The 25,814-nt window shown below is 36.2% G+C and overlaps 1 protein-coding gene across 1 annotated transcript; it reads left to right on the top strand.

Annotated features, from left to right (window-relative positions):
* Positions 1 to 19,054: 19,054 nt before the first annotated feature.
* LOC147547549 (glucose-6-phosphate 1-dehydrogenase, cytoplasmic isoform-like) lies at positions 19,055 to 24,738 on the top strand. The gene is made up of 16 exons (XM_086666387.1): positions 19,055 to 19,570; positions 19,757 to 19,979; positions 20,732 to 20,817; positions 21,002 to 21,068; positions 21,154 to 21,340; positions 21,764 to 21,921; positions 22,004 to 22,072; positions 22,414 to 22,472; positions 22,573 to 22,609; positions 22,716 to 22,787; positions 22,943 to 23,090; positions 23,177 to 23,272; positions 23,654 to 23,724; positions 23,858 to 23,973; positions 24,118 to 24,163; positions 24,278 to 24,738. The coding sequence occupies exons 2-16, from the start codon at positions 19,806 to 19,808 to the stop codon at positions 24,443 to 24,445; spliced, it is 1,554 nt and encodes a 517-aa protein (XP_086522513.1). The 5' UTR covers positions 19,055 to 19,570; positions 19,757 to 19,805; the 3' UTR covers positions 24,446 to 24,738.
* Positions 24,739 to 25,814: the final 1,076 nt, after the last annotated feature.

The following is a 25,814-nucleotide window of genomic DNA, read 5'->3' as shown; positions in this document are numbered from 1 at the left end:
ACTGGTGAGGTTTTAAGAAGACTGCTGTCTGTCTTCTATAGAGGGCGGCCTTACACCCTCGGGCTCACGTAGGTGATCTCTGTGAGTCTACCTCGTCGTAGGCTCTGACCCCTTATTCGGGTCTGAAATCATTAAGAACTTTGGGAAGTTCATCCTCATCATCATCAGCAGCTAAACACCATATAGTCCGCCTCAATAGGACCACCATTACGGTAATGGATATATTAGCTATCGGTGTATTCATCAAGTCCGTCTCATTAGAACCACCACAAAGGGCTATGAATACATTAAGAGCCTTAGGCTCATCCTTAGGTCAAACTCTGACCCCTCAATGGAGCTCTGCTAGTTTTACTCTAGCTGACTCCGCTCCACGTCACAAGAATGGAAAATCAGCACAGAGGCTTCAACCCCATTCCCTTAGACGTCTCGAGAACTAGTCTCCTCGTTAAGCCTTTAGTAAGTGGGCCTGCCAGATTCTGTTCTGACCTCACATAATCCAAGGCTATTACACCATTTTCAGCATATGCTTAACTGCAGCATGCCTTATCCTGATGTGTCTCTTCTTGCCATTGAACACATTATTCTTTGCAACTGCAATGGCCGCCTGTGAGTCACAATGAAGGGAAATTGGTGTAGTTTCCCTTCCCCATTGTGGTATGTCTCCCAAGAGACTCCTCAACCACTATGCTTTCTGACTTGTCAGTTCAAGAGCGATAAACTCAGACTCCATAGTGGAACGTGCTATGCATGTCTGTTTGGAAGACTTCCATGATACAGCACCTCCACCTAACACAAAAACATAACCACTAGTTGAACTGACTTCATCATTGTCAGTGACCCAGTTAGCATCACAGTAGCCTTAAGCAGGCGATGAAGTGCTCTCCAGTGTTCCTCACTAGGGTTATGTGTGTATCTACGGAGTCTATTTACTGCGAACGCAATGTCAGGTCTGGTGTGATTCATCAGAAACATCACACTTCCTATGATCTTAGCATACTCAGATTGTGAGACACCTGGTCCTCCATTCTTCACCAGAGTTGTGCTAGGGTCATAAGGGGTTCTCACAGTATTCACATCATAAGAGTTGAACTTTCTCAGTATCTGTTCAACATAATGAGGTTGACTTAGAGAGATGCCATCTCGGGTTCTCTTGATTTTGACCCCTAGTATGACATCTGCCTCTCCTAAGTCCTTCATCTCAAACTTAGATGACAGAAAGGTTTTTACCTCATTCACATCATCTTCATTGGCACCAAAGATGAGCATGTCATCATCAGACAGACATATGATGACATATCCAGACGTACACTGTTTAGAATATACACATGAGTCTGAGTTATTCACAGTGAAGTCATTGCTCAACATGGTATCATCGAATTTCTCATACCATTTCTTGGGTGCCTGTTTTAGGCCATAGAGGGACTTCTTCAGTCTACATACCTTGTTCTCCTGACCAGGGATTACGAATCCCTCTGGTTGAGACATATAAATCTCCTCATCTAGATCTCCATTCAGGAAGGCCGTTTTAACATCCATTTGATGTATTACCAGGTCATGTATGGCAGCCAACGCGATAAGAGACCTAATTGTGGTGATTTTAGTCACTGGGGAGTAGGTGTCAAAGTAGTCAAGTCCCTCTCTCTGTGTAAAACCCCTGATCACCAGTCTCGCTTTATACTTATCTATAGTCCCATCTGGCCTAATCTTTTTCTTAAAGATCCACTTACTGCTAATGGGTTTACACCCTTTAGGTAGGTCAGCCAACTCCCACGTATGATTGACTAGGATAGAGTCTAGCTCACTTTTTATGGCCTCTTTCCATAAGCTTGCATCTACTGAAGTTATGGCTTCATGATAGGTCTTTGGATCAGTCTCAATTAAGAAACTAGATACAAATTGATCATTAAGCCAGTCTACACCTTCAGATAGAAAAGCAGTAACGAAATCGGGACCAAAAGTTTTCTCTATCCTACGTCTCTTACTTTTCCTAAGTTCTGTTCCATCTTCTACACTATCTGTGGTAGAACTAGATGGGAGCATACTGTTAGGCACTTCTTCATGTGTGGGTAAGTTAGTAAGTGACGAATCATCCATGGGAATATTTTCAACAAATAGTTTCAAAGGAAACTCATGTTCAAAGAATCCAGCATCTCTAGATTCTGTTATTGTTTCGTCTTCCAATAACATGAATCTATATGCTGCACTATTTTGAGCATAACCAATAAATACAGAATCAACTGTCTCTGGTCCGACACTGACTTTCCTAAAGTCAGGTATACCCACTTTGGCCAGACACCCCCACACTCTTAGAAATTTCAGATTAGGTGCATAACCTTTCCATAATTCGTAAGGTGTTTTGTCTAGCCCTTTGTGAGGTACTCTGTTGAGTATGTGGCAGGCAGATAAGATCGCCTCCCCCCACAGGTCATCGGGTAAGCCTGAGCATAGATACATGGCGTTCATCATGTTTTTGAGTGTCCTATTTTTCCTCTCAGCAACACCATTCTGTTGTGGCGTATAAGGAGCACTAAATTCATGGATGATTCCATGCACAGAAGGATTTAAGGGTGTTAGAGTTATACTCTCCTCCCCTGTCAGACCTAAACCTCTTTATTTTTCTGTCTAGTTAGTTTTCTACTTCAGCCTTATAATTCAGAAAAGTTTCTTCAGCTTCATCCTTAGACTTCAGGAGGTAAACTTTCGTGTACCTAGAGTAGTCATCTATGAAGGTAATGTAGTATCTCATACCTCCTCTGCTAGCTAGGTTTCTGAAGTCAGCTAATTCTGAGTGTACTAGTTCTAAAAGTTCTGTCGTTCTAATTGTGACATTCTTAAAGGACAGTTTCGCATGTTTAGCTTCTACACATATGGGACATCTAGTATGATCATCAAAATCGTCTGCACTGATGATTCCATTCTCTTTAAGTTTCTTAATAGAAGCGTAATTAACGTGTCCTAATATACCATGCCATAAATTAGAAGACTCATTGGTATAAGCAGAAGTAGAAGTATTATTAATTTCTGAATCGACGTTCACTACAAAAAGCCCCCCACTCAAATATCCCTTCCCAACAAAGACCCCACTCTTAGAAATTACAATTTTATCAGACTCAAAAACTAATTTTAAACCAGCTTTGTTGAGAAGAGATCCCGAGATCAGATTCCTCCTTAGGGTGGGCACGTAGATAACATCGTTCAGAGATAAATTCTTTCCAGAGGTGAGTTTCAGAAGAACCTTTCCTTTGCCCATGATTCTAGCTTTTGCAGAGTTGCCCATGTAGACGCTGGATCCATCGTTCATCTCCTGGAAGGTCTGAAACATCTCTCTGTTTGCACACATATGCCTGGAAGCTCATGTGTCCAGCACCCATTCATGTTTGCTTTCCACCAAACAAGTCTCGGCTACTGCAACAATGATTTCTTCAGGTTCAGCAATATTCAGTACAACAACGTTTGAGCGTTGGTCCTTCCTCTAGTTGCACTGGTATGCCTTATGTCCTGATTTTCCACAGACAGAGCAGAGACTTTTTGATTTCTGGATCTTCGAGTTGGACTTGACTCCTCCAGTCTTACTCTTTCCAGACTTCTTCTTCTTATTATTATTAGTTTTTGACCTGTCTTTGTTTCCAGAGGGAACAGATTCAACCAAGTTAGCAGTAGGGGAATTCAAAGAGAGGTTAGCAAACTTATCCTTGAGGCGATTTGCCTCTTCAGTCCTCATGTGATTGATCAGCTCCTGAAGGGACATGTCCTTCTTCTTGTGCTTCAGATGGTTTCTGTAGTCACTCCAGGATTGAGGAAACTTCTCCAGCAGAACATTGGCTTGAAGGATTTCACACATCTTCATGCCTTCAGCAAGTATTTCAGCAACCAGGTTCTCATAGACATGAACCTGCTCCATGATTGAAGAATCATCGTTGATTTGGAACTGTAACCACTTTCCCACGATGTACTTCTTCCTTCCAGTGTCGTCAGCTCCATATTTCTTTTGAAGGGTATCCCAGATATCCTTAGCCGATTTGTAGTTGACAAACAAGTCGAATAACTTGTTTTCCATATGATTCAGCAGATGTCCTCGAACGATTTTGTTGTCTTTCTGTTGTTTGACAACATCACGATTCGAAGTAGAAGACCTATCCTTAACAGGGGTAATGTCGATGTCGATTGAAGAACCAGTGGATAAATCTTCGAACAAAATATAATCAACTTCGAGTTGTTCGAAGAAGATAAGCAGCTTCTGTGACCACCTCTTATAGTTAGTTCCATCAAGAGGGATCATCTTTGACATATCGGGTAGGGTTTTGAGATTAACAGCAGCCATTGATCACAAAATCACTTTCAAATTGTTGGAAATATAGGGTAGATCAATGGAACTGTCGGGTAGAAAAGAACTTATTCGTTGTGTCGTGGTATGGAGGCCACTGCCTTGAAAGTGATTTTGGAGTAACCGAGGTGCTAATTACTTGATTCCGATCACTCCCCAAGGATTGACCACAACTTACTTCCTCTGTCTGCACTAACAGAGATAGTAATGGAGATAACATAACTCGAAAACTCAAACAGTCAGAAAGAGGAAGATAGCCGAAATTGAGTTGTGTGTTTTTCTCTCTAGATTCCGGCCAGTATATATAGCCTCTGAGAAAACCCTAACCGCCTATGAAACGTGGTAGAGAGGTTAAGGGAGTGGGAGATAAACTCAGAAACTGGTTAACCCTACAAGATCATTTAGAGATATACTCAAATACTGATTAGGTTAATCTCACCGACTTAGTCAAAATCCGAGTTTAAGTAAAACTACTCTTCGTGGCAAAAGAGTCTTTTCACTATAAGATCCCAAGCTCCCAAGCACCCGAGCACCAGAGCACCCAAGCACCCGAGCACCCGGGCACACGGGCTCACGGCCCAAGGTCCAAAGGCCCAAGGCCCATAAGCCCAATTACCCCAATGGCCCATATAACCCAAATTGGTTAAAAGCCCAAATGCCTCACATGTGTGCGCGCGCGTGTGGGAGCCTTCTCTACAGCACCATGTGCTTTACAATGAGTTGTCAAGCAACTCATTATTAGACACCTTTAGTTTCACTAGTTGAGAGATGTGGGACATTAATTGTCTAGAGAAAGAAAGCTTCGAATGCCATCTTCCTTCTAGAGGTGGAGCCCACCCATGTGCTAACTAGAAGACAAATAGTCTTGACTAGTAGTGAGTGGGTGAGGCTCACTCACAATTAATTATTAGATGGTAATGGGCCCAACCATGAAATCACCCAAATGGGCCCAACCATTGTATAATCCCAACATCTTGTACATCCATTTTCAACAACTTTCTCCTCAATCTCACCACCACCACCACCACCAGTGGCGGAAGAAGAAAACGCAAGACTGAAGCGCAGCTTCAAAGATGAAAATTAAATCATCGTCGTGGTTGCAGGTCGGAGATATAACGATTAGTACCAAAGATGTCATTCTAGTTTTACTTGATCATCTTGTTGAAACCATTGTTACCGGTTAAATGTTATAATCTTGATGATAAATCTTCACTTGTTATTGCTAAACATGTATAACCATCGATTCCCCTATAAACACGTCATTTTATCGATAATGTATTATGCCTAATTACGGTTTAGCTAATATGTTGCACGTGAAGTTTTGAATGTGGCGATTTAATTGTTCTAGGATTAGTTGTAGTCGAATTACGATGTCGATGTGTCTTTGTTTTGTTCTTGTTGATGTGATTTGTTAGTAGTGTTTAGTTTGAGAATACACTAATTGTGAGCCGTTTATTTTTCGTACAAATTTGTCGATAGAATATGGATATTAGTACGTACAACTTCGGTCTGCTTCGGAAATAATAGATATTAGGAATATTAACTTGGAATAACACGATCTAGTTAGTTAGCTAGTTTTTGTATGTACATAGGTCACCAAGGTACAACCACACAATTGTGCTAGTATAAAATTGTGTTAGTATAACATTAGTTTTTCTCATATTGTTTTTGTCATATTCACTTTCGGTTAATGTAGGCAGACATTGAAAGGAAATACAGAATTGCATGCTTAGGTGAAGTTTATTGTAGGCGTGGGTAGGTAGACATGACAACAAAAATATTTCACCTTTTACATAGGAGATCATGTGAGATTGTTGTTCTTTCCTTTTTTAAACTCCATCTTCAAAAAAATTTGTCGCTAGACCCATTTTTTCTTGTAGTATATAAGTGAGTAATTGTTTATAAGCCTTAACGTATTTATTTTAGTACTATATGTTGGACTAACTTTAATTAGCTCTCAGCTTTCCTTTTTTAAACTCCATCTTCAAATATTAATGTTTCATTCATATGGAACCTGTTTTATGCAATTCTTTAGTCGAAATTCAAGCCCTCGAGGACACGAATGCAACATACCTTTTTCGAGATGTTTCGGCGAGTGGACCTCACTCAATATATGCAAAAAATATACTCTGTGTTTTTGGGTCAGATTCCAACAAGTTGAAGCAACCTGCAACACTGCAGATTCTCACAGTACTCCAGATACTCCTGGTCACATAAAAAGTGTGCCTGCTGTAGGGATTTGTGTGTTTCCTATACACTATCTAGTGTTCTAAGCGGAATCTCAAACATCATATGTTAACACTAGATTGCCCAGGATCATATGCATAAACTAATCAATGAACTAAAAGAGGGATAAATACCTTAACGCGTTTTTCCCTCGAACCATTCCAATCTCGTGTGAAGATCGAGAGCTCCAAGTGTAGCTCCTCTACTTGAGACACCGAGTGAATAGACTTAATCTCCCTTCCTTTCAGACTGCTAAGACTTACTAGAAGGTTGAGAAGAACTCTTCTTCTTGACTAGATTGAAAGAACGGGAGCTTTTTCTCTATATTCTTCTCTCTCCACTAGCTGTATATTAAGAGAGAGAGAGAGAGAGAGCTGTATATTTTTCTTCCAGAGAAAAATCCACACCCTTTATGTTCTCTTCTGACCCTATATATAGAGAAACCTAATTAGAATCTCATTCAGATTAGGTCTTTCTATTTTCGGGTCATATAAAAGATAATTACCAAAATACCCTTTTGGGGTATTTTGGTTAATCCCTTAAGTGTGGCCGACCAGAGCAGCCTACCATGGGCTTGTATGGCCGACCCACTTACCTTGGTCGGCCATCACATAGCCGGCCTAATAAGACTTCCTCCGGGCACCCCTTTTAAGGTCCGGTTCTTTCTATCTTGTTCCGAATCTCCATTCGAACTTTTTCGGCCTTTCTAGTTTGATCCAATCCATCTTTAGCCTGTTCCCGTCTAGTCAAGTCTCTCCGATTAAGTTACCACTCTTATGTGTAACCCGTTGTAGGATCCGGTCTATGTTAGCCGCGAATCAACGACTTGATCCGACGATCGTAGTTGGCTTCTAACAAAGTATTACAACCCCTAATTGGACCGGACTGGATGATCTTCACCGTATGGTCATCGTTATCCTAACTGACAAAATGATCGCATTGCCACCTTGGTCGAAGGACACTCCTTCGGAAGGACATCTCCTTCAGACCGAACGGATATATCCTTCACCTGCTAGTGATAAGGTGGTTAAAATTGTGCCCACAAAAGAGATGGATATTGATCATCTTTGTCGGGAGATATAGTGGTTACTAATGAAAATGTTGGGCATGCTTTACTTGACCCGACGTTACCTGATCAAGTTGAAGCAAACTGCAACGCTGCAGATGCTCATAGTACTCCAGATACTCTTGGTCACATAAGAAGCGAGCTCGATAGTGAGAAGGAAGTTAAAAGTGTACCCTTTAATGGGATGGATGTTGAATCATCTTTGTCGGGAGATATAGCGGTAACTAACGAAGATGTTAAGTATGGTTTACTTGACTCAACTTTACCTGATCAAGTTGAAGCAAACTACAACGTTGCAGATGCTCACAGTACTCCAGATACTCCTGGTCACATAAGAAGCGAGCCCGATAGTGAAGAGGTTAAAAGTGTACCCTTGAATGAGATGGATGTTGAATCATCTTTGTCGAGAAATATAGTGGTTACCAACGAAGATGTTGGGCATGCTTTACTTGACCCGTCTTTACCTAATCAAGTTGAAGCAAACTACAATGCTCCAGATGCTCATAGTACTCCAAATACTTCTGGTCACATAAGAAGCAAGCCTGCTAGTGATAAAGTGGTTAAAAGTCTGCCCACAAAAGAGATGGACAGTGAATCATCTTTGTTGGAGGATATAGTGATTACTAACGAATATATTGGGCCAGTTTTACTTAAGTCAACTTTACATGATCAAGTTGAAGAAAACTACAATGTTGGAGATGCTCACAGTACTCCAAATACTCCTAGTCACATAAGAAGCGAGCTCGATAGTGAGAAGGAGGTTAAAAATGTACCCTTGAATGAGATGGATGTTAAATCATCTTTGTCGGGAGATATAATGGTTATTAATGAAGATGTTGTGCATGCCTTACTTGAGCAGGCTTCCTGCAACCCTGCAGATGCTACTCCAGAAACTCTTGGTCACATTAGAAGAAGTCCACTAGTGATAAGGAGGTCAAAAGTGTGCCCATGAAAGAGATGGATATTGAATCATCTTCATCGGGGGATATAATGCTTACTAAGGAAGATGCTTTGCATACTTTACTTGAGACGACTTTACCTGATATAGTTGGAGCAACCTGCAATACTCCAGATGCTCATAGTGCGCCAGATACTTCTGGTCACTTAAGAAGTGAGTCCACTACCAGAAGTGATACTAAGGTTAAAAGTGTGCCTACTAAAGAGATGAATGTTAAATCATCTTTGTCTAGGGATATAGCGATTAGTACGATGTTGTCCAAGCTTTACTTGATTATCTTGTTGAACCGACAATACCTACTAAATCAAGTTCATTTACTTATCAGCCTGATGATCCAACTACAGTTTCCATCGCAAAACAAGTAAACGGCTCTTTATTTATTTTTAATAATTTAATCTTGTTTTGAACTTATTTGCAGTCTTATTAGAAAGTTATGTGTCGATGATTTACGAATGCGTTATTGTCTTAAACTATACTGTAAAACGTCATTTTTACAAGAGCTCAAATTGTTGTAGAATGTGATTTTTCTTTTAGTGGAGTATAAGGCTAAAAAATTTAACAGATTTGAACTATTCGTTTTTTCTTAGAAACACATTTATGAGTATGGAAATTGCCACTTTTTTCTTCTTGTGAAATGTTGATCTAAAGTTCTTAACATAAAATTAGAAAATATGACAAGATTGGTGCTTCGCTGGTTTTGTATATATCTAAATCTCCAAGGTTTTAAACCTAGTAAGATGACTTTTAAGGAAGTAGATTGTTTTTTATTAGATTTTAGTTTCCCCCTTTTGTTTCCTTTAATCAATTATTGTAAATTTTTGGTGATTTTCGCCAATTTTGAACATTTCGTAAGACCTACTCTTAGATAGGTAAACATTTTCCGAACCTAGTGCGTGCACATTTTAATTATTAATAACATGTATGTTTCTTTTAAAAAATATAGGAAATATTTATTTTAATTAGTATATCCTTGTTCATTTTATAAATTAAGATATATTAATATTTAATTTCTGTTTTAATATGTCCATATTAAATTAAATATTAGTATATCTTATTTAAATTAATATTTTTAACTTATATTAATTAAAACTAATATTTATTTTAATTAGAATATATTTGTTCGTTTTATAAATTAAGATATATTAATATTTAATGTCTTTTTAATATGTCTATATTACAATAAATATTAGTACATCTTTTTAATATATCGAAAACATTTTAATAACTTTATTAAATATCGTAGTTTGTTTAAAATATCTTTATTTAAATTTAATAGTAATTTATTTATTTATTTAAATTTAGTCTAAAATTTCAATCTTTTTTGGCACACATCATAAGTTTGAAATTACAGAAAGACACTACACATACACTAAGACTTTATAGATTCCATTGGGCTGTTGAAAGTTAATCACTTCTACTAAAACAAATTTAGATAATAGGTTAATGGCTATTTTAATAGCTTTTAATACTGTTTTACTTCCTGGAGATTAGTTGTAATAACTAAGCCTTAGTATTACCCATTCCAAGCAATGTGCCTTTGTAAGCTTCTAAGTCAAACTACCAATGTGCCTTTGTAAGCCTCTAAGTTAAACTACCAATGTGCCTTTGTAAGCATCTAAGTTAAATTGGGGTTGCTCTCGACTCCTAATATTTTTAATTTATATTTGATAAAATTAATATTTATTTTAATTAGTATATCTTTGTTGATTTTATAAATTAAGATATATTAATATTTAATGTCTTTTTAATATAGCTATATTAAAATAAATATTAGTATATCTTTATTTAAATTAATATTTATTTATCTTTATTAAAACTAATACTTTTTATATATCTTTATTAACGAAAACATTTTAATAACTTTATTAAAAATCGTTGTTTGTTTAATGTATCTTTATTTAAATTTAATAGTAGTTTATTTATTTATTTACTTATTTAAATTTAGTCTTTGTTTCAATAAAATTTCAATCTTTTTTGGCACAAAACATTAGTCAAAATTACAGACACTATAGATACACTAAGCCTTTAGTATATTCAGATACTCTAAGGGTTAATAGCTATTAAATCTTTTACAATTCTTCTTGTCGTTGAATATTACTGGGGTCTTTTAATCTTCTTTTTTATTTCATTGAATTCAAATTTGATCATTCCTTCAAGGTCACGCAAACTTTGCTCCATCCCGGCCTATCAAAAATATAATAGCTTATTAAAAATTCAATTACTATATCTTTTTTTTATAATTCCGAATTAGTTTCTTGTTCATGGTAGATTTGTGCTCCGACCATATTTTCCGTCTTTATGATTGTGGTCGGTAGAAAATCACACAATTAATAGATCGTCGATTGGTGGGCCACCGACAACTTGGGCTTTAGACCTCGAGACGGACGAAGTTCCGGCTGGACCTGTAGACAGACAAAAACAAGTAAAACCTTGAAGTCTTGGGGACACCGGGATGGTGTCTTGCCAAGGGCACTCCGACGGTCAAGTCAACAAACTATAAAAGATAAGTATTTAAACGATTGAATGTTGAGGGTGTCACCGTGTTGTATCGTCGGAGGGTGGCTAGACTCGTAGAGTGGTCGGAGCTTCGACTCTACGGGATAGTTGGTCAGATTGATCTCCTGGAGCAGGTCGAGAGGTCGTCTCGAAAGGACTTCAGAAGGACTTCGAGGGTGATGGAGCTTGAAGATGTAATATCGTCGTCTAGAGTGATCCTCTAGAAGATTACCCTTCAAGTCTTCTGGAATTCGAAGGTCGATTATCGTCGTCCAGAGCAATGATCAGAAGATACTAAATGTGAGAGAGAGAGAGAGAAGAATGTTCTGTTGTTTTCTAGTTGGTATCTGATGCCTTTGGAGTCTGAGTCTCCTTCTATTTATAGGCGACTGATGGACTCGTGGAGTCTGTCAGATCCGAGATAATTGGGGTCGAGGTGACCCCAAACCCTATGGGAGACTCGTTCTTGACCGTCGATCTGTCGCTTGGAGTAACTCGATCGTACGATTACGCCGCCTCGACTTTAAACCCTTTGTAGTTTGAGATCGCCTAACGGTACTTAAGGCGACGTGGGGTTTTAGAGCGACTTCGTCAAATGAGTACGTGGCGAGGTCTCCGGAGTTGAGGTTGACTCGGTAAACGGCAGGCTCGGTTGAGGGCGACCAAGGGGCGCTTGGAGCATTATAACTTTTGATGGGTTATTGTTCGTTTAGATGGACGTTCGCAAGGGCTTAGAGCCAGTTGAACCTCTAGTGGGTTGACTTCCACATTGGAGAGTGTCCAACTAGTAGACGAGTAGGCTAGGCCCAAGTGACATTTATTCGAAGTAGGTTAAGTCTAGGCGTCATTTAGGCGAAGTGGCCTAAGACGGTTTTTGGCCACTACTATGATTTTAACACTAGTATTGAACAACTTGCTAAAATGTTAAATATGTTATTTAGCAACGAGTTGTTTATTCAAATAACTGAAAAAGAAGTTGAACTTAAGAACAATAGAAGATACATAATGAAAAACTTATCATTTTTTTACACATTGGGTTAGGGTCGGGAAGACAGCCGACGGGCCTGTGACTCGACCGCCTGGACCACCAAGGATCTGGGGGCAAAATGAGCCCGAGTTGGGCTTACCCGACCCGTCGCAATGGGTTGAAGCAGCTGAGACACGGGTAAAACCTTCTACTTGAGTCCTGGTTGTTATACTCGGTAATCAAAGACCTGGTGTAATTCGCCTAAGAACCCGCCCCTACAATCCGCCTGATTCCTGCCAACTAAGGGACTGCCCAACAGTGTGCCCGAGAGTCTGCATGTATATAGATCTAACAGTTGAGTTCTCATGTTTCTTCAAGAGAGCCCCTTAGTCGTTGGATCAAAAGGGGCGTCTCATCAAAACCCTAAGACGATCTTTATTCTCTATTTAAACCCCCTTATAACCCAACAAGCCCTTTTACTGTCTGGCTCTATCTCTCTCATCTTCTCGCACCTTCTCTAGTTTTCTTCATCTTCTCATCTTTAGACTCTATCATCTTCTCGCGTCCGTTTGTTCTTCTCTAATCACTTCCAAAACGGTAACTAGTTAAATCCCTAAGCCCTTTTCGTCTCTGATTTTTTTAAACACAGTTGAATTATGTAACCGAAACGCAGATCATCTTTTGATCAAATGATGTGTTCAAAGGTTGTAGATCTTCAACCTATTCATTTTTGTAAACGAATCATCTCTTTCTTCTTCATCCATTTTATTTTTCAAAATAAACTTGAATGTTCAACTGAAACACATCTGAGGATCAGATGAAGCGTTTGAAGGTTTTTATTTTTATTTAAAAAAAAATTCTATGTTTTTTTATGTGATGATGTAACTTTTTCTTATATGTGATGTAAAACATCTCTAAAACAGAATAACAAATCCATATTCGAATCTATTTTATCAAACAAATCTAACCGTATGATCTGTTTGATCTCCATCTGTTTTAGAGATGTTATGAAAGTATAGTCTAAATGTATGTTTTCTTATGTGATGATGTAAAACATCTATATAAAATAAATCCATATTTGGGTATATCAAATAGATCTAACCGTAGATCTATTTGATCAAACAGATCTCCATTTGTTTTAGAGATGTCAAGAAAATATGATGTAAATGTTTTTTTTCATGTGATGATGTAAATTCTTTTTATATGATGATGTAAAACGTCTCTTAAACAAATCCATATTAGATCTCTTTGATCAAACAGATCTAACCGTAGGAGATGTTTGATCAAACAGATCCCTATCTGTTTTAGAGATGTTCTATAGATATGATGCAAACGTTTCTTCTTTTGTTTTTTCATTTTTTTTTGTTTATATAAATCTAAAGTTTATATGTATTTTTTTATGTAAGTTTTTTATGGTTGTTTCCGATAATGCAACCTAGAGTTTTATTCTGTTTCAGTCTACCTGACCTAATTTTCTCCTAAAATTAACTTAGAAAGTGGTGATTGTCCAAATCACATCAACTTTATGAATTCTAATTATTTGGTGGGTTTAGTGTGATAACAATGATGAGAAACAACAATAAACACTCCAACCATAGCCCATGAGAGCATCTCCAATGGTCTCTTACCTACGTGGTCATTTAGAGATACTCGTTTAGAGAGTTTTCTCCAATGCAACCCTCGAGAGACATTGTCAAATTTATATTTGACTATAAAATTTATTGATTTGTTTTGGCACTTAGAGATCTTCAAGAAAACACTCTAAATTTAGAGTGTCCTCTTAATGATCTCTTAAATAAATTTTGCCACATCACTTTAGAGATTCAAGTTGAATTTTGCATTGGAGATTGTTTTCAAAGAGACTCTAAAAAAATCCTATGTGGATCTCTAAATTTTATGGTTTGAGCGTTGCATTGGAGATGCTCTAAGGGAGTAAGTATGAGTAAATGGGATTTGGTTGTGATGCTGATATCAGCAGCTGCTAGTTGCATGTTTAACCATCTTAATAGTATGCCGACCACTATCTCGACTAAGTCGATCCCGGTAGGATACTTAACAGTCTTCGTATTTTTATTCCGTCACCACCTTTTTTCTTTCCGACCTCTCTCTTCGGGCAAATCCTTGACCGAGAGTTCAAAGAGACCCGTTGTTGAGGATTCTTAAACCCTTAACGAGGGTTCGACTTCTGTGTATGTGAGAGAAGTAGAAATGGTGATGGTGAATGCAGTCAGCATGTTCATCTAATCGTCCTTCCCCGTATGTCTTTTTGTGTGGTCTGTACTAATAACATATGCCAGCTTAGAAAAATGTGAATAGGAGTGGCACTATTCTGAGTTTGGGAAATGTTGTATACACTTGCCATTTCTACATGCCACACTCACACCTCCTTTGATTTCAGCGAAAAATACCTTATATGTAAGTGTGTATAACAAAAATAATGAGTGCATTTAAAATTTCCCTTGGAGTGTGAAAAAGAATTGTAGCACATACGAGCCCAATGATATTACATATGGGTTGGTGTTATGGACCAAAATTCCCATGGTTAGGCTGCCACTGTGAAGTCCACAATATGGAATTGGGGACTAAAGTTATAGGCACTACCATCCGTTTTTCGTTAGGTGTTTAACTGCTTTTCCGGTTTTCCCAACCCTAACCGGCTAACCTTGCTATAACATTTTTTTCGACTACAACAGGTATTTTGCCAATCTAAGTTTTCTAACATTTTCAACAAAAAAAGAAAAAAACAAAATTTCTACCACTTTTTTTTTGAGACGGTTGTTAGCAATGATGGTCAGATAAGCCGGGCCCTTTGGAAGCAAATATTAGGTGAGATAATTATAGTATAAGGTGAGGGAAGTTGCAATCATAACTAATATAGTTTTGATGCCATAATATTCAACTGTCTATGTTAGATACAATCGTACCTCTATTTGAAAGTTAGGTATCACATTTACGAGTCTGAAATGACTAAGATTATAAATTTAATGCAACTTTTGTCGTTCTTTAACCAAATATTTTATAATAGAATGCTATTTAGTCTGAAAATTGGGTCGATTACAAACCAAATATCGATTTGGCCGTCTCCTATTAGTCTGGTCATGTAGAAATAGAAATTGTCTTAACAATAGGAACCAGTTGCACAAGTATTCGGCTGTAATTGACCCTAATGTCTGAACCACATAACATTTCTCTATATTATATTGACTAATTCAAAATTTTGTTGAAATTAAAAAATGATTTAAATGAAATGTGATCTTATTTATTTTACTATTATCTTACACAACCAACTCATCTTAATGAAAATATGGAAGAAAAAAATAATTAAAAATGTGGTAGCACGATCTTAATATAATATGCTTATTTATTAAGAAGTCTAGACATTTTTCTTGGTTTTGAATAAACAAAATGTCTGGCCAACCAAAACGTGAATCATGCTTACTTAGTAGTTACAGTCTAGAGTTCTTCGTGATTTCATCAAAAAGAAGAAGATAAAAGTCTTCGTGTAGGGAAGGGAAAGAATTCATTATTTTGTGTAGAGATCAAATCTATGTATGTGATACACAAATTTCTACTATTGTCTATAGTTGTGATATTATTTTAATGACTTAAACGAAAATTGATTCCTTATTTGAAAAAGAATCATGCAAAAACCATAGGTAGTTGTAATAATTGTTAGTTCTTTTACTTTTTTTTTTTCTCTTTCCTTTAAATTGTTATGCATTTTTGTTGTTCTTTTTTTTTTTTTTTGATGTGTTAACTATTCATCATTCTGTGTTGATTATTATATTGTTTTATCGTACAAAATTAGACGACCCACATTACAAGCTACATTTTTTTTGTTGAATGTACAATCTACATCCTAACCCAAGGGACATTTGAGTTGATAGATTGAAATTGCATTGAGAGACTATGCAATTCCTAATTTGTTTGTAACGCTTATGTTTGATTTCCATCTACCAACATTTGCACATCTATAAGTTGGAGGCTTGGAGCCTGATATTTTATATGAATTAAAACTTACTATTACAGTTTCAAAGTCCCATGTATGACTTTCATAAAAAAAAAAAAGTCCCATGTATGAAAACGAGGTAGTTAAACTAAGATTTTGACACGAATAACTTATCTCCGTCTTGAACAAAATAACAAAAAAAAATTACATCCGTGTTCAATTTTCACTGGGCTCCAGATTGGTGATAAGAATTTTTTGTTGCGAAGTTCAAATCATTGTATTAACCTTAAATTAGTGTTTGACATATAAGCTTATGAGTAATGCTATAGAATAAGAAAAGCTAGGTAAACTCTAGGCAGAATTCTCATGTGGTTTGCCATAATTCGCAGTTCTAGGTATTGGAATTATCGAAAACATGAATCACAACAAGCCATATAAGATTTATGTCTAGCTTCTGTCTAGTTTTTCTTGTTTCCTAACATTCTCTATGCGAATATTAAAGATTTTGTCAAGACAACAAAAGTGCAGAACCTTTAATGGAAAGATCCATTTCAAATAGGAACTTCTCAATTGGATTTGATATTAATGATCAATGTGGTGGAGGGAATGCCACCCTTCGCCGAAACAATGAGAAAGAGAGTGGAAGAGAGAAGGAAAGAGAAAGACACGAGGAGCAACAATTAAGGGACTAAAATCTTTATTCTCCTGATTTTTTTTAGATGTCCCAAAATGCCTCTCTCTTGTCTTGCAAATCTCTATAACTAACCTATTTCTTTCTATCAATTTGTGGATTCAAAATAAAGATGTAACATAGGTAAAATCTAATTGGCCAAAGTCTTTATTCTATTGGATCCTTTTTCTCTCCCTTCCTCCAATATTTTTTTTCTGGCAGTCCCCCTCTCTTATCTTGCAAATCTCTCTATCTGATCTATATTTTTCTATCAAATATACTTTTTTAGACCTTAATTTTAGATTGTGTGGGAAGATAAAGTTGAAATCCCAATTTAGAAAGAAAAGAGAAAAATAATCTCTCAAAAAAAAAGTAAGAACAAAAATTCTATACAATTTAGAGAAGTTTTATTTGAGATAATATTAGGCTAATCACAAAGACGTCATTCATTGAGTTTATATTCATCAATGACTTATATAAGTTTTACTCGTAAATTATTTTGAATTCATGTTTGTTTACTTCACAAGTAAAAAAGTTCTTTCACTTCGTATGTTTTCAGTACAAAAAGGTCTTGTTCGAAATTTAACACCGAAAGACATCTACTTTCCACCAACCACCATTTCCACATCTATTAGCTGGGCTCATGTTTTTTTTGAATTTTTGAGTCAACAGTCCAAAATCTGGGGGTAAACCCAAAAAAAATCCACTCTTGCCCAAAAATTAGTTGCAGGTCCAAATGTCAGTTTTTTTTTATTCCCCTCTTGCCCTTGGACGGGACATGCTGATGTTTTCCTGAAAAAAAAAATGTCTGGTAAATAAAATAATTTACCAGTACACGAAAAATTCAAAGTTTCAAAATTTTTTGAAAATTTGAAATTTTCAAACGAAATTTCAAATTCCCGCCCAGCAAACCATCTCTTCCCGGTAAATAAAATAATTTCCAGTACACAAAAAATTCCAATTTTCAAATTTTTTTGAAATTTTCAAACGAAATCTTTTTTTCGAAATTTTGAAATTTTCAAACGAAATTTCAAATTCCCGGCCAAATTTTCAAATTTTTTTGAAAATTTTAAATTCCCGCCCAGCAAAAGTGTCTAGTACAGAAAAAAATTTCCAGTAAATAAAATAATTTCCCGGTCACAAAATCTTTTTTTCGAAGTTTTGAAATTTTCAAACGAAATTTCAAATTCCCGCCCAAATTTTCAAATTTTTTTACGAAATTTCAAATTCCCGCCCAGCAAAAATGTCTAGTACAGAAAAAAATTTCCAGTAAATAAAATAATTTCCCGAAAAAAATTTCGTTTCCTGGGAATTTTTCGGTGGCAGTTCCGTAAATTTCTGAACAGTACACATTCTGATGGACGGGTTGTCGAGATTCTTTTTCAGAAAAAAAATCGTTTCCCGAGAAATTTCGATGGCAATTTTGTAATTTTCGATGGCATGAACGGTAAATACTTTATTTTCTAAGGGCCCTTTACGTAATTTTGACCCCCAAACTGACACATTGGACCTCCCTTTCATTTTTAGGTAACTTTGGGTGGGATTTTCATTTTGGTCCCCTTTTTGGACCAATGGCCCAATCCCTCGTTTTTTTTTATAGAGCTTAGTGAGATGAATTTAAACTTACCATTATAGTTCCATAAGACAATTTCAACAAAGAAAAAAAAGTTCCATAAGACATACTCCATGAGAGCGAGCTAGGTAGTTCAACTAATGGTTTAAATTTTGAACTTCTCGTATTAACAGGTATATAGAGTAGTTGAGATAGGATTTATGTCACTAGTTTCGTTGGATTTTAGATGTGTTCCTGTAAGAGTTTAGATTCGGTGGTTATCGTATTTATCAAATCTTATTGACGTATCAATGAAATTGTAAAGACCATCGTAATTAATTAAAAAAATCTAAAATTATGAAAAATCTTTATACTTGATTTTCTATTCTATCGATCCAGTGATTGGTGATAAGGAGTTTTTATGATGAAGTTCAAATCATTTCAATAACCCTTAAATGGTGTTTTTCATATATTTGAATATTAAATATTTTATTACCGCAACAAAAAATGCAAAACTTTTAATGGAGAAATCTATTCAAAGTAAGTAACTTCTCAATTTGATTCATTTTACATTATTGTTATTTTAAGCACCTAAAATGACAAAGAAGAAAGAGACATAAAAAAAGAATCACTTTTCTAAATTTAGTTCTTTTCTTTTTTTAGAAAAATTAGCAGACTTTTTAAGAGAGACTGACACTTAATGTCTCGTACTCTTAACTTAAAAATCATTCAAACAAATGTGCGACCACTCCAATCAAAGGTAGTGAAATTAGAGTGTCTACATTGAATTTAAATTTGTCCATACGAAATATTTTATCGATTTGCACAATCCAAACCCAAATTCTTAGATTTGGAACAAATTTTACGGTAGGTCACAAAATTTTGAAGATCTTCTTTGTTTAGCAAACTATTAGTTCACACTGAAATCATCCGGCCCATTCGGCCCGAGTATATGTTTTTTTTTTAATTTGGAGTATATGCTTCTATAGGGTCTATAGAGGCAATAATCGATTTTGTCACTAGTATCACCATAATAATTACAAAGATTTCTTGTTGGCATTAACAATTTTGTAACGGTACGTCTGCTGGTAAAAGAAGACGGAGGAAGTTGGTGGCAATACCAACCGAATCATTTATACTAGGGAAATCAAATTCCCATTTCAGATTTCTTCTCCAAAAATCTTTCTCTCTCTCTGTTTTTCTTTCTATATTCTCTCTCTCTCTCTCTCTCTCTCTACTTTCTCGCTCTTCTGTCAAACTTCACTCAATTCCCCCAACAACTTTAATTTCCTAATTCTATCACGATTTTGGTTATTTTCACTTCGATTTTTCAATTTTCGCTCAGATCTTCCAGTTCATTAGGTATGATTAACTTTGAATTTTGATCGTTATTCTGTCTTGATCAATTTGTTGTTCTTATCAAATTTGATTTTAAGTTTATACATGGAGTAAGATCTGATATCGAGAAACAGATTCTGATGATTGATTAATTCACTAGTTCTGATGATCGTTGTTATTACTAATTTTAGTTTTTCTCTCTAAATGCAGTTTTTTTGGTGAGAGTATATATAATTACGCCTAATTAGCTAAGATTAGAATGGAATCGAAAGAGTTAGGAGGGATTTTGACTGAAAGAAATGAGGTTTTCTCGGAAGGAAAAGATTCTGAAAGTGTACGTGAAACTGGATGTCTTTCAATTATTGTCTTAGGTGCTTCCGGTGATCTTGCCAAGAAGAAGACATTTCCAGCTCTTTATAATCTTTACCAACAGGTTTATAGAAATTGAACTTTTATTCATCAATTTTCTTTGTTGTATTGCTCAATTTAAATTACTTTATCTAGGTTTTTTGTTTTAGGAGTTAGAACTACGTTTCTCTGAGTTAAGGGAAATGTTAATTTTGTTGAACGAAAATAATTGGATATGAATCATTAGGTTTTTTGGATTGATGTGATACTTTGGGTTCATGGTTTGAAGTGTCTAAGCTCTGGCTAATTTGATAGGGTTATTCCGGCCTAACTCTCCTTGAAAAGCGACTTGCTAGGGAAGTACTGCTCAAGGCTTATTTACTTTGCAAATTTGAATGCCCAAGTGGTGCAGGATAATGCTAATAGTAGTACCTTCCGTAATGGTGTAGGCTGGAGTCACTTAGGCACTCACCAGCCATGCGTGGCTAAAGTTACTTAGTTTTTACCCATCCCTGGGTCACTAGCTCCAGTACCATGTTAAAGCTAATTGGACTTAACTCTCCTTGAAAACCGGCTTGCAAGGAAAGAGTTGCTCAAAGATTATCAACTTTGTAAAATTTTAATCCGGGGGATGTCGATAATGCTAATATAATTATGATTTCAGTTATTAGAAACCTTCAACTGCTCAGAGATCTCAAGCAATAACTTATATTTAGATGATTTTGGTGAAATGTTATGAGCAAAATTCATTTAGGTGTAGTATTTTAATAGTTGGTTATTTGTATTGTCCGGGGGAGTCATGTCATGTAATAAATTTTGGTTCCGGTATGTGCCCAGGGATTCCTACGAGAAAATGAAGTTCACATATTTGGTTATGCTCGAACTAAGATGTCTGATGATAAGTTGAGGAGCCACATTCGTGGGTGAGATTTCTTGTTCTAAATGCTAGTTATCTTTAAGTAACCCATGCTATTTTTTTTCCCAGCAAACACTTGTCGGGTTTAAGTGGTTTTCTTTTACTTTTTCACAACTTCTAAAGTCGAATGTTTGGGTTTCCTCTACCTATATTTGGTTCGTAAAAGAGATTGAAGTGAATTATAACTGCAGATATCTCACCCATGGGAAGGAATCTTTGTCAGATCACTCCGTAGAAGTGTCAAAGTTTTTGCAATTGGTATATTTCTCGAGGAGTTGATCTATCGTTTGTTGACTATTTGCTACTTTTGAGCCTTGAAATTATCTTGATGTTAATTTTGCAGATCAAATATGTTAGTGGTACCTATGTTAGTGAGGACGATTTTAGGTTATTGGACAAGGAAATTTCTGCACATGAAGTCTCAAGAAATACCAGAGAAGGATCTTCTCGTAGACTTTTTTATCTTGCACTCCCACCAACAGTATATCCATCTGTTTGCAAAATGATCAGGCTTTGTTGCATGAATAAATGTAAGTTTCACTGTGGAATTTCATCATTTATTTTCAACCTTGACCTAGCATTGTGATCAAGAAGGATATTTTCTGTTTCATCAATGTCGCGAGTCTGATTCAAATAACCTGCCATTATGTGGCGTTGAAGCTGTACCTATGGTGCAAAATCAATTCTACAAGAACTTTCGTCCCTTCAGTGCTACCTTCTTGATTTTACGCGCTTCTACCTAAAAATAGCTAAAAGCAGCAATTTCTGAAAAAACACTCGTATGTGAACTCTTCTTAATGTTAAATCAAGGAGCCAGCGAAGTAACTACGAATCTGCTCAATACAGATAATCTCGTTCTTAATTCTAGTTCCTGAATATGTGGATGGCTCATGGATGCTTGCTGGTATAGCTTCAGATTATGAACTAATGAAAATAAATTCATTTATTTTCAGCTGATCTTGGTGGATGGACTCGTGTGGTTGTTGAGAAGCCTTTTGGAAAGGATTTGGACACAGCAGAGGATCTTAGTGCGCAGCTTGGGGAGTTGTTTAATGAAAAGCAGATTTACCGTATTGATCACTATCTAGGAAAAGAATTAGTGCAGAACTTGGTAACATTTGCTTCCAAACTTCATATTTTATCTCTTACTTCCAACTTAATTTTCGTCTCACATTTTCCCCTCGAATTCGCAGTTGGTGCTTCGCTTCGCTAACCGGTTCTTTATGCCTCTCTGGAATCGTGATAACATTGATAATGTACAGGTGAGAAGTCAACTCGAAATTACTATGACAGGTTTGTTTTAATCTAGGTCGCTAATTAGTACTCTGCACGATGATACTAGAGTGAAACTGTCTTCCTTGTTCCCTTGTACTATATTGATATATTTTGACTTTCGGGTAACTTTAGGACGATTTTTTTTTTCTACCAGTTAGATTTAGCATTTGTAGAGTCGAAAAGATCAGTAAACACATTTATCATCAAAAGAACTATGTAGTTGGTTTCCTTTTGTCTTCCATAGATTTATTTGTTCTGCCAAAGCGAGAATTTTTTTATTATCTCTAAGCACTTTCTGGTGTTTGACATTTATCTTGTTTTTTGGTAGATTGTGTTCAGAGAGGATTTTGGAACTGAAGGACGTGGTGGATATTTTGATGAATACGGGTAATTTTATACTTCTTTATATATATTTTTTTTATATTCAAATGTTTTTGTCTCAAATTGCCGAGGAAGGATCACTGAGAGATTAACTATATTTTTGCAGAATTATCCGTGATATCATTCAGAATCATCTACTGCAGGTAAGTCCAGTTGATTATTTTGAAAAAGCTCCACTCTGTATGTAACGACTCTTACAATACAAGTTTTTACAAGCTTAACTTGTAATTTTCTTCTGTACTACTATAGGTTCTCTGCTTGGTTGCCATGGAGAAACCCGTTTCTCTCAAACCCGAGCACATTCGAGATGAGAAAGTGAAGGTATTATTCAAAATTTCTATTTGCTTTCTTATCCCATACTTTTGCCATCTCATGAGTTTGAATTCATATGTTGGATCAAACCCTTGTTTATAGAAGAAAAATGTCTGAAATTAAGCTATACTATTCCCTATTTTTAATGATAAATCAAATTTCAGGTTCTTCAATCGGTTCTACCTATACAAAATGAAGAAGTTGTTCTTGGACAGTATGAGGGCTACACAGATGACTCAACCGTTCCAGATCAGTCAAACACCCCAACTTTTGCAACTATGATTCTGCGGATACACAACGAAAGATGGGAAGGTGTGATAACATATAAATTGATATTTGAGAACCATGAGATTTCTGTTTGTTTTGCCTTTTTGTGACTAATATACCCTTCTCCACAGGTGTCCCTTTTATACTAAAGGCAGGGAAAGCTTTGAGTTCAAAGAAGGCAGAAATCCGTGTCCAATTTAAGGATGTCCCCGGTGACATCTTCAAATGTATGATATTTTAATAATTATATTGATGCATATGATGACCTTATACATATTGGAGTAATCCCATAATGGTTAAAAAAGGAGCAGGTGGTCCGTTCGTAAGTGGGGGAAAAGCTTTATCCCTTAAGCTAGCTTTTGGGGTAAGAGATGGCCAACATGGCCAATATGGGAAACAACAAGTCAATTGTCTATTGAACTGTAGCCCAACTTGTGAGGGGAAGATTGTCGGGTGAATCTCATAAAATCCTGAGGTAGCTTTTGGAGCGAGGGAGACCAGATGCAACCAACAAACACAGATACACGTGCTCACACACACACACATGTATGTATTTAGTTAATAATCTCTATTTATAACCATGACATGAACGTTTATTTTACATGTAGGTAAGAAACAAGGACGAAATGAATTTGTTATACGCCTTCAACCTAAAGAGGCCATGTACATGAAGCTTACGGTAAGCAATAACTCATCGTTGATCGTACCCTATTATTATGATCGATCGCTTATGATTTCCATAGATTTCTGAAAAAACGGTTTCACCGTAGGCTTGTGGGTCATGACCTTGTTTTTCCCCTTTCTTTCTTTAGGTCAAGAAACCTGGTCTCGACATGTCAACTATACAAAGCGAACTAGACTTATCTTACGGGCAAAGATACCAAGATGCTACAATTCCAGAGGCTTATGAACGATTGATTCTGGACACGTATACTCTTACTTCACCAACTCCTGTTCAATCTTTCGATCTTGTTATTTTATTTCGTATAGTTAGCATTTTATGTCGGTATAATCATGCTTGCAAATATATTCAACATTCAAACATCTAAACTCTGAACTTTTTTACTTCCAGAATTCGAGGAGATCAGCAGCATTTCGTCCGTAGAGATGAACTGAAGGTAAGTACTGAACTAAATACTTGTGAGTTGTGACTGAAACAAAATCGAATTTAAAATCGAAATCAACTGTACTTTTTTTTTTTTTCCTGAAATAACAAATTTATCTTTCTTCAGGCGGCTTGGGAGATTTTTACTCCGTTACTGCACGAGATCGACGATGGAAAGATGAAACCTCTTTCCTACAAACCAGGTAGCCGAGGTCCATCCGAGGCAGATGAGTTACTCCAGAAAGCCGGGTATGTTCAAACACACGGCTATATATGGATCCCACCTACTCTATAATCATAACTATATTGTATTTGAGACGAATAATCTTCACCGCTATGTTCGTTATTAATAGGCCGTACGTAAATTGACGTCCACGTTTCTGTTTGTAATAAGAGAGGAAACCGAAAAATGATTTATATGGAGTAGCTTGGTATGTCAATGGATTTCTATTACAATGTTGTGGTGTTAATGTAGTACAAGTAGTATCAAATCTTTTTCTTAGCCATTGATTGAGGAAAATGAGTGGTGTGGAATTAACATCAGTGGGTGGAAATAACCAGTTTATATCTGAAAAATGTTTTACTAAATATTTTGATTGCAGATTTAAATTTTGAAAAATTTGGACAAATATATAGATCGTTATAGGGTGGTGAAGTTTTCAGATGCAAGGGCAAACCAACTGTCTGATCAACTGAAATCTGAAGAAAGAAAAACATATAGAGGGTGTGAACAATTTTCCCCTCGTTTTCTATTTTGTTCATTGGAAAATGATGAAATTTGCCGTCAAAAACTCAAAATTAATCTATAAGAGAAAATTTGTAGTACCATAGAAATGACATAAAACATTACATACTAGTACAGCATGCAACTTACTGATATCGGTAATGTTATAAGGACATGATGTCCGACAGGAAATAAAAACACACTTCATAAGGCAATGCAACTTGTAACTGTGAATTTTCATCTATGTTTCACATCCAACCGTAATTTTTTTGAACTTATACTGTTTGATTGACAAAGGGTCCTAAATAGCACCTACATAGTTCTATTCCCGACACAAAAATACGCTCTGAACTACTTGATATCTGTTGAAGCAATTTCTTGAACAAATTTACTTCGAACTATATAAAATTCACCACTGACGAGTAGGGATTAGATCTTTCTATTTACCAATCGAAACAGTGTTTGCACTTCGCATTGTCAAGTGAAAGACAAAATACTTTCTGACATTAGCACTAACTAGTAGAAATTTATCACGTACACTACAAGCTTTTCTGTATGGGATCTATCAAGCATAGAATATGTGATTTGATTGTCAATAATGTGAACGACATCTTTGTAGACAGGTTTCAAACAAAAATTTTCTCCCTTAAAACACTTGAGAACATTATGTCCCTTTAGAAATTTTTGTCAAGGCTTGATGAAAACAATATTCACAAAAAAAAGAACTAAAGAAAAGAGTCCTCAGACAAGCTAAAATGGCATTTCCCTTAAACTAGGGGTCAAACAAGAAAGCGGCCATGACTAGGAGGTCAAACCGGAAATAATCAATTATTTGATGTTTTAGTGTTTCATGTACAGTGTGCCACGAAAAAAATGAAGTTGTCGGACTGTGTATTCAGGCTGGTCCGGTTTGTGACCTCTCAAGAGCATTTCGGTCACT

This window comes from Eschscholzia californica, unplaced genomic scaffold, assembly GCF_041429995.1.
Source record: "Eschscholzia californica isolate CP2 unplaced genomic scaffold, dmEscCali1.0.p SCAF_3, whole genome shotgun sequence".
NCBI lineage: Eukaryota > Viridiplantae > Streptophyta > Magnoliopsida > Ranunculales > Papaveraceae > Eschscholzia > Eschscholzia californica.
Note: the sequence above shows the minus strand (reverse complement) of the source record. Positions and strands in the feature narration are given on the sequence as shown.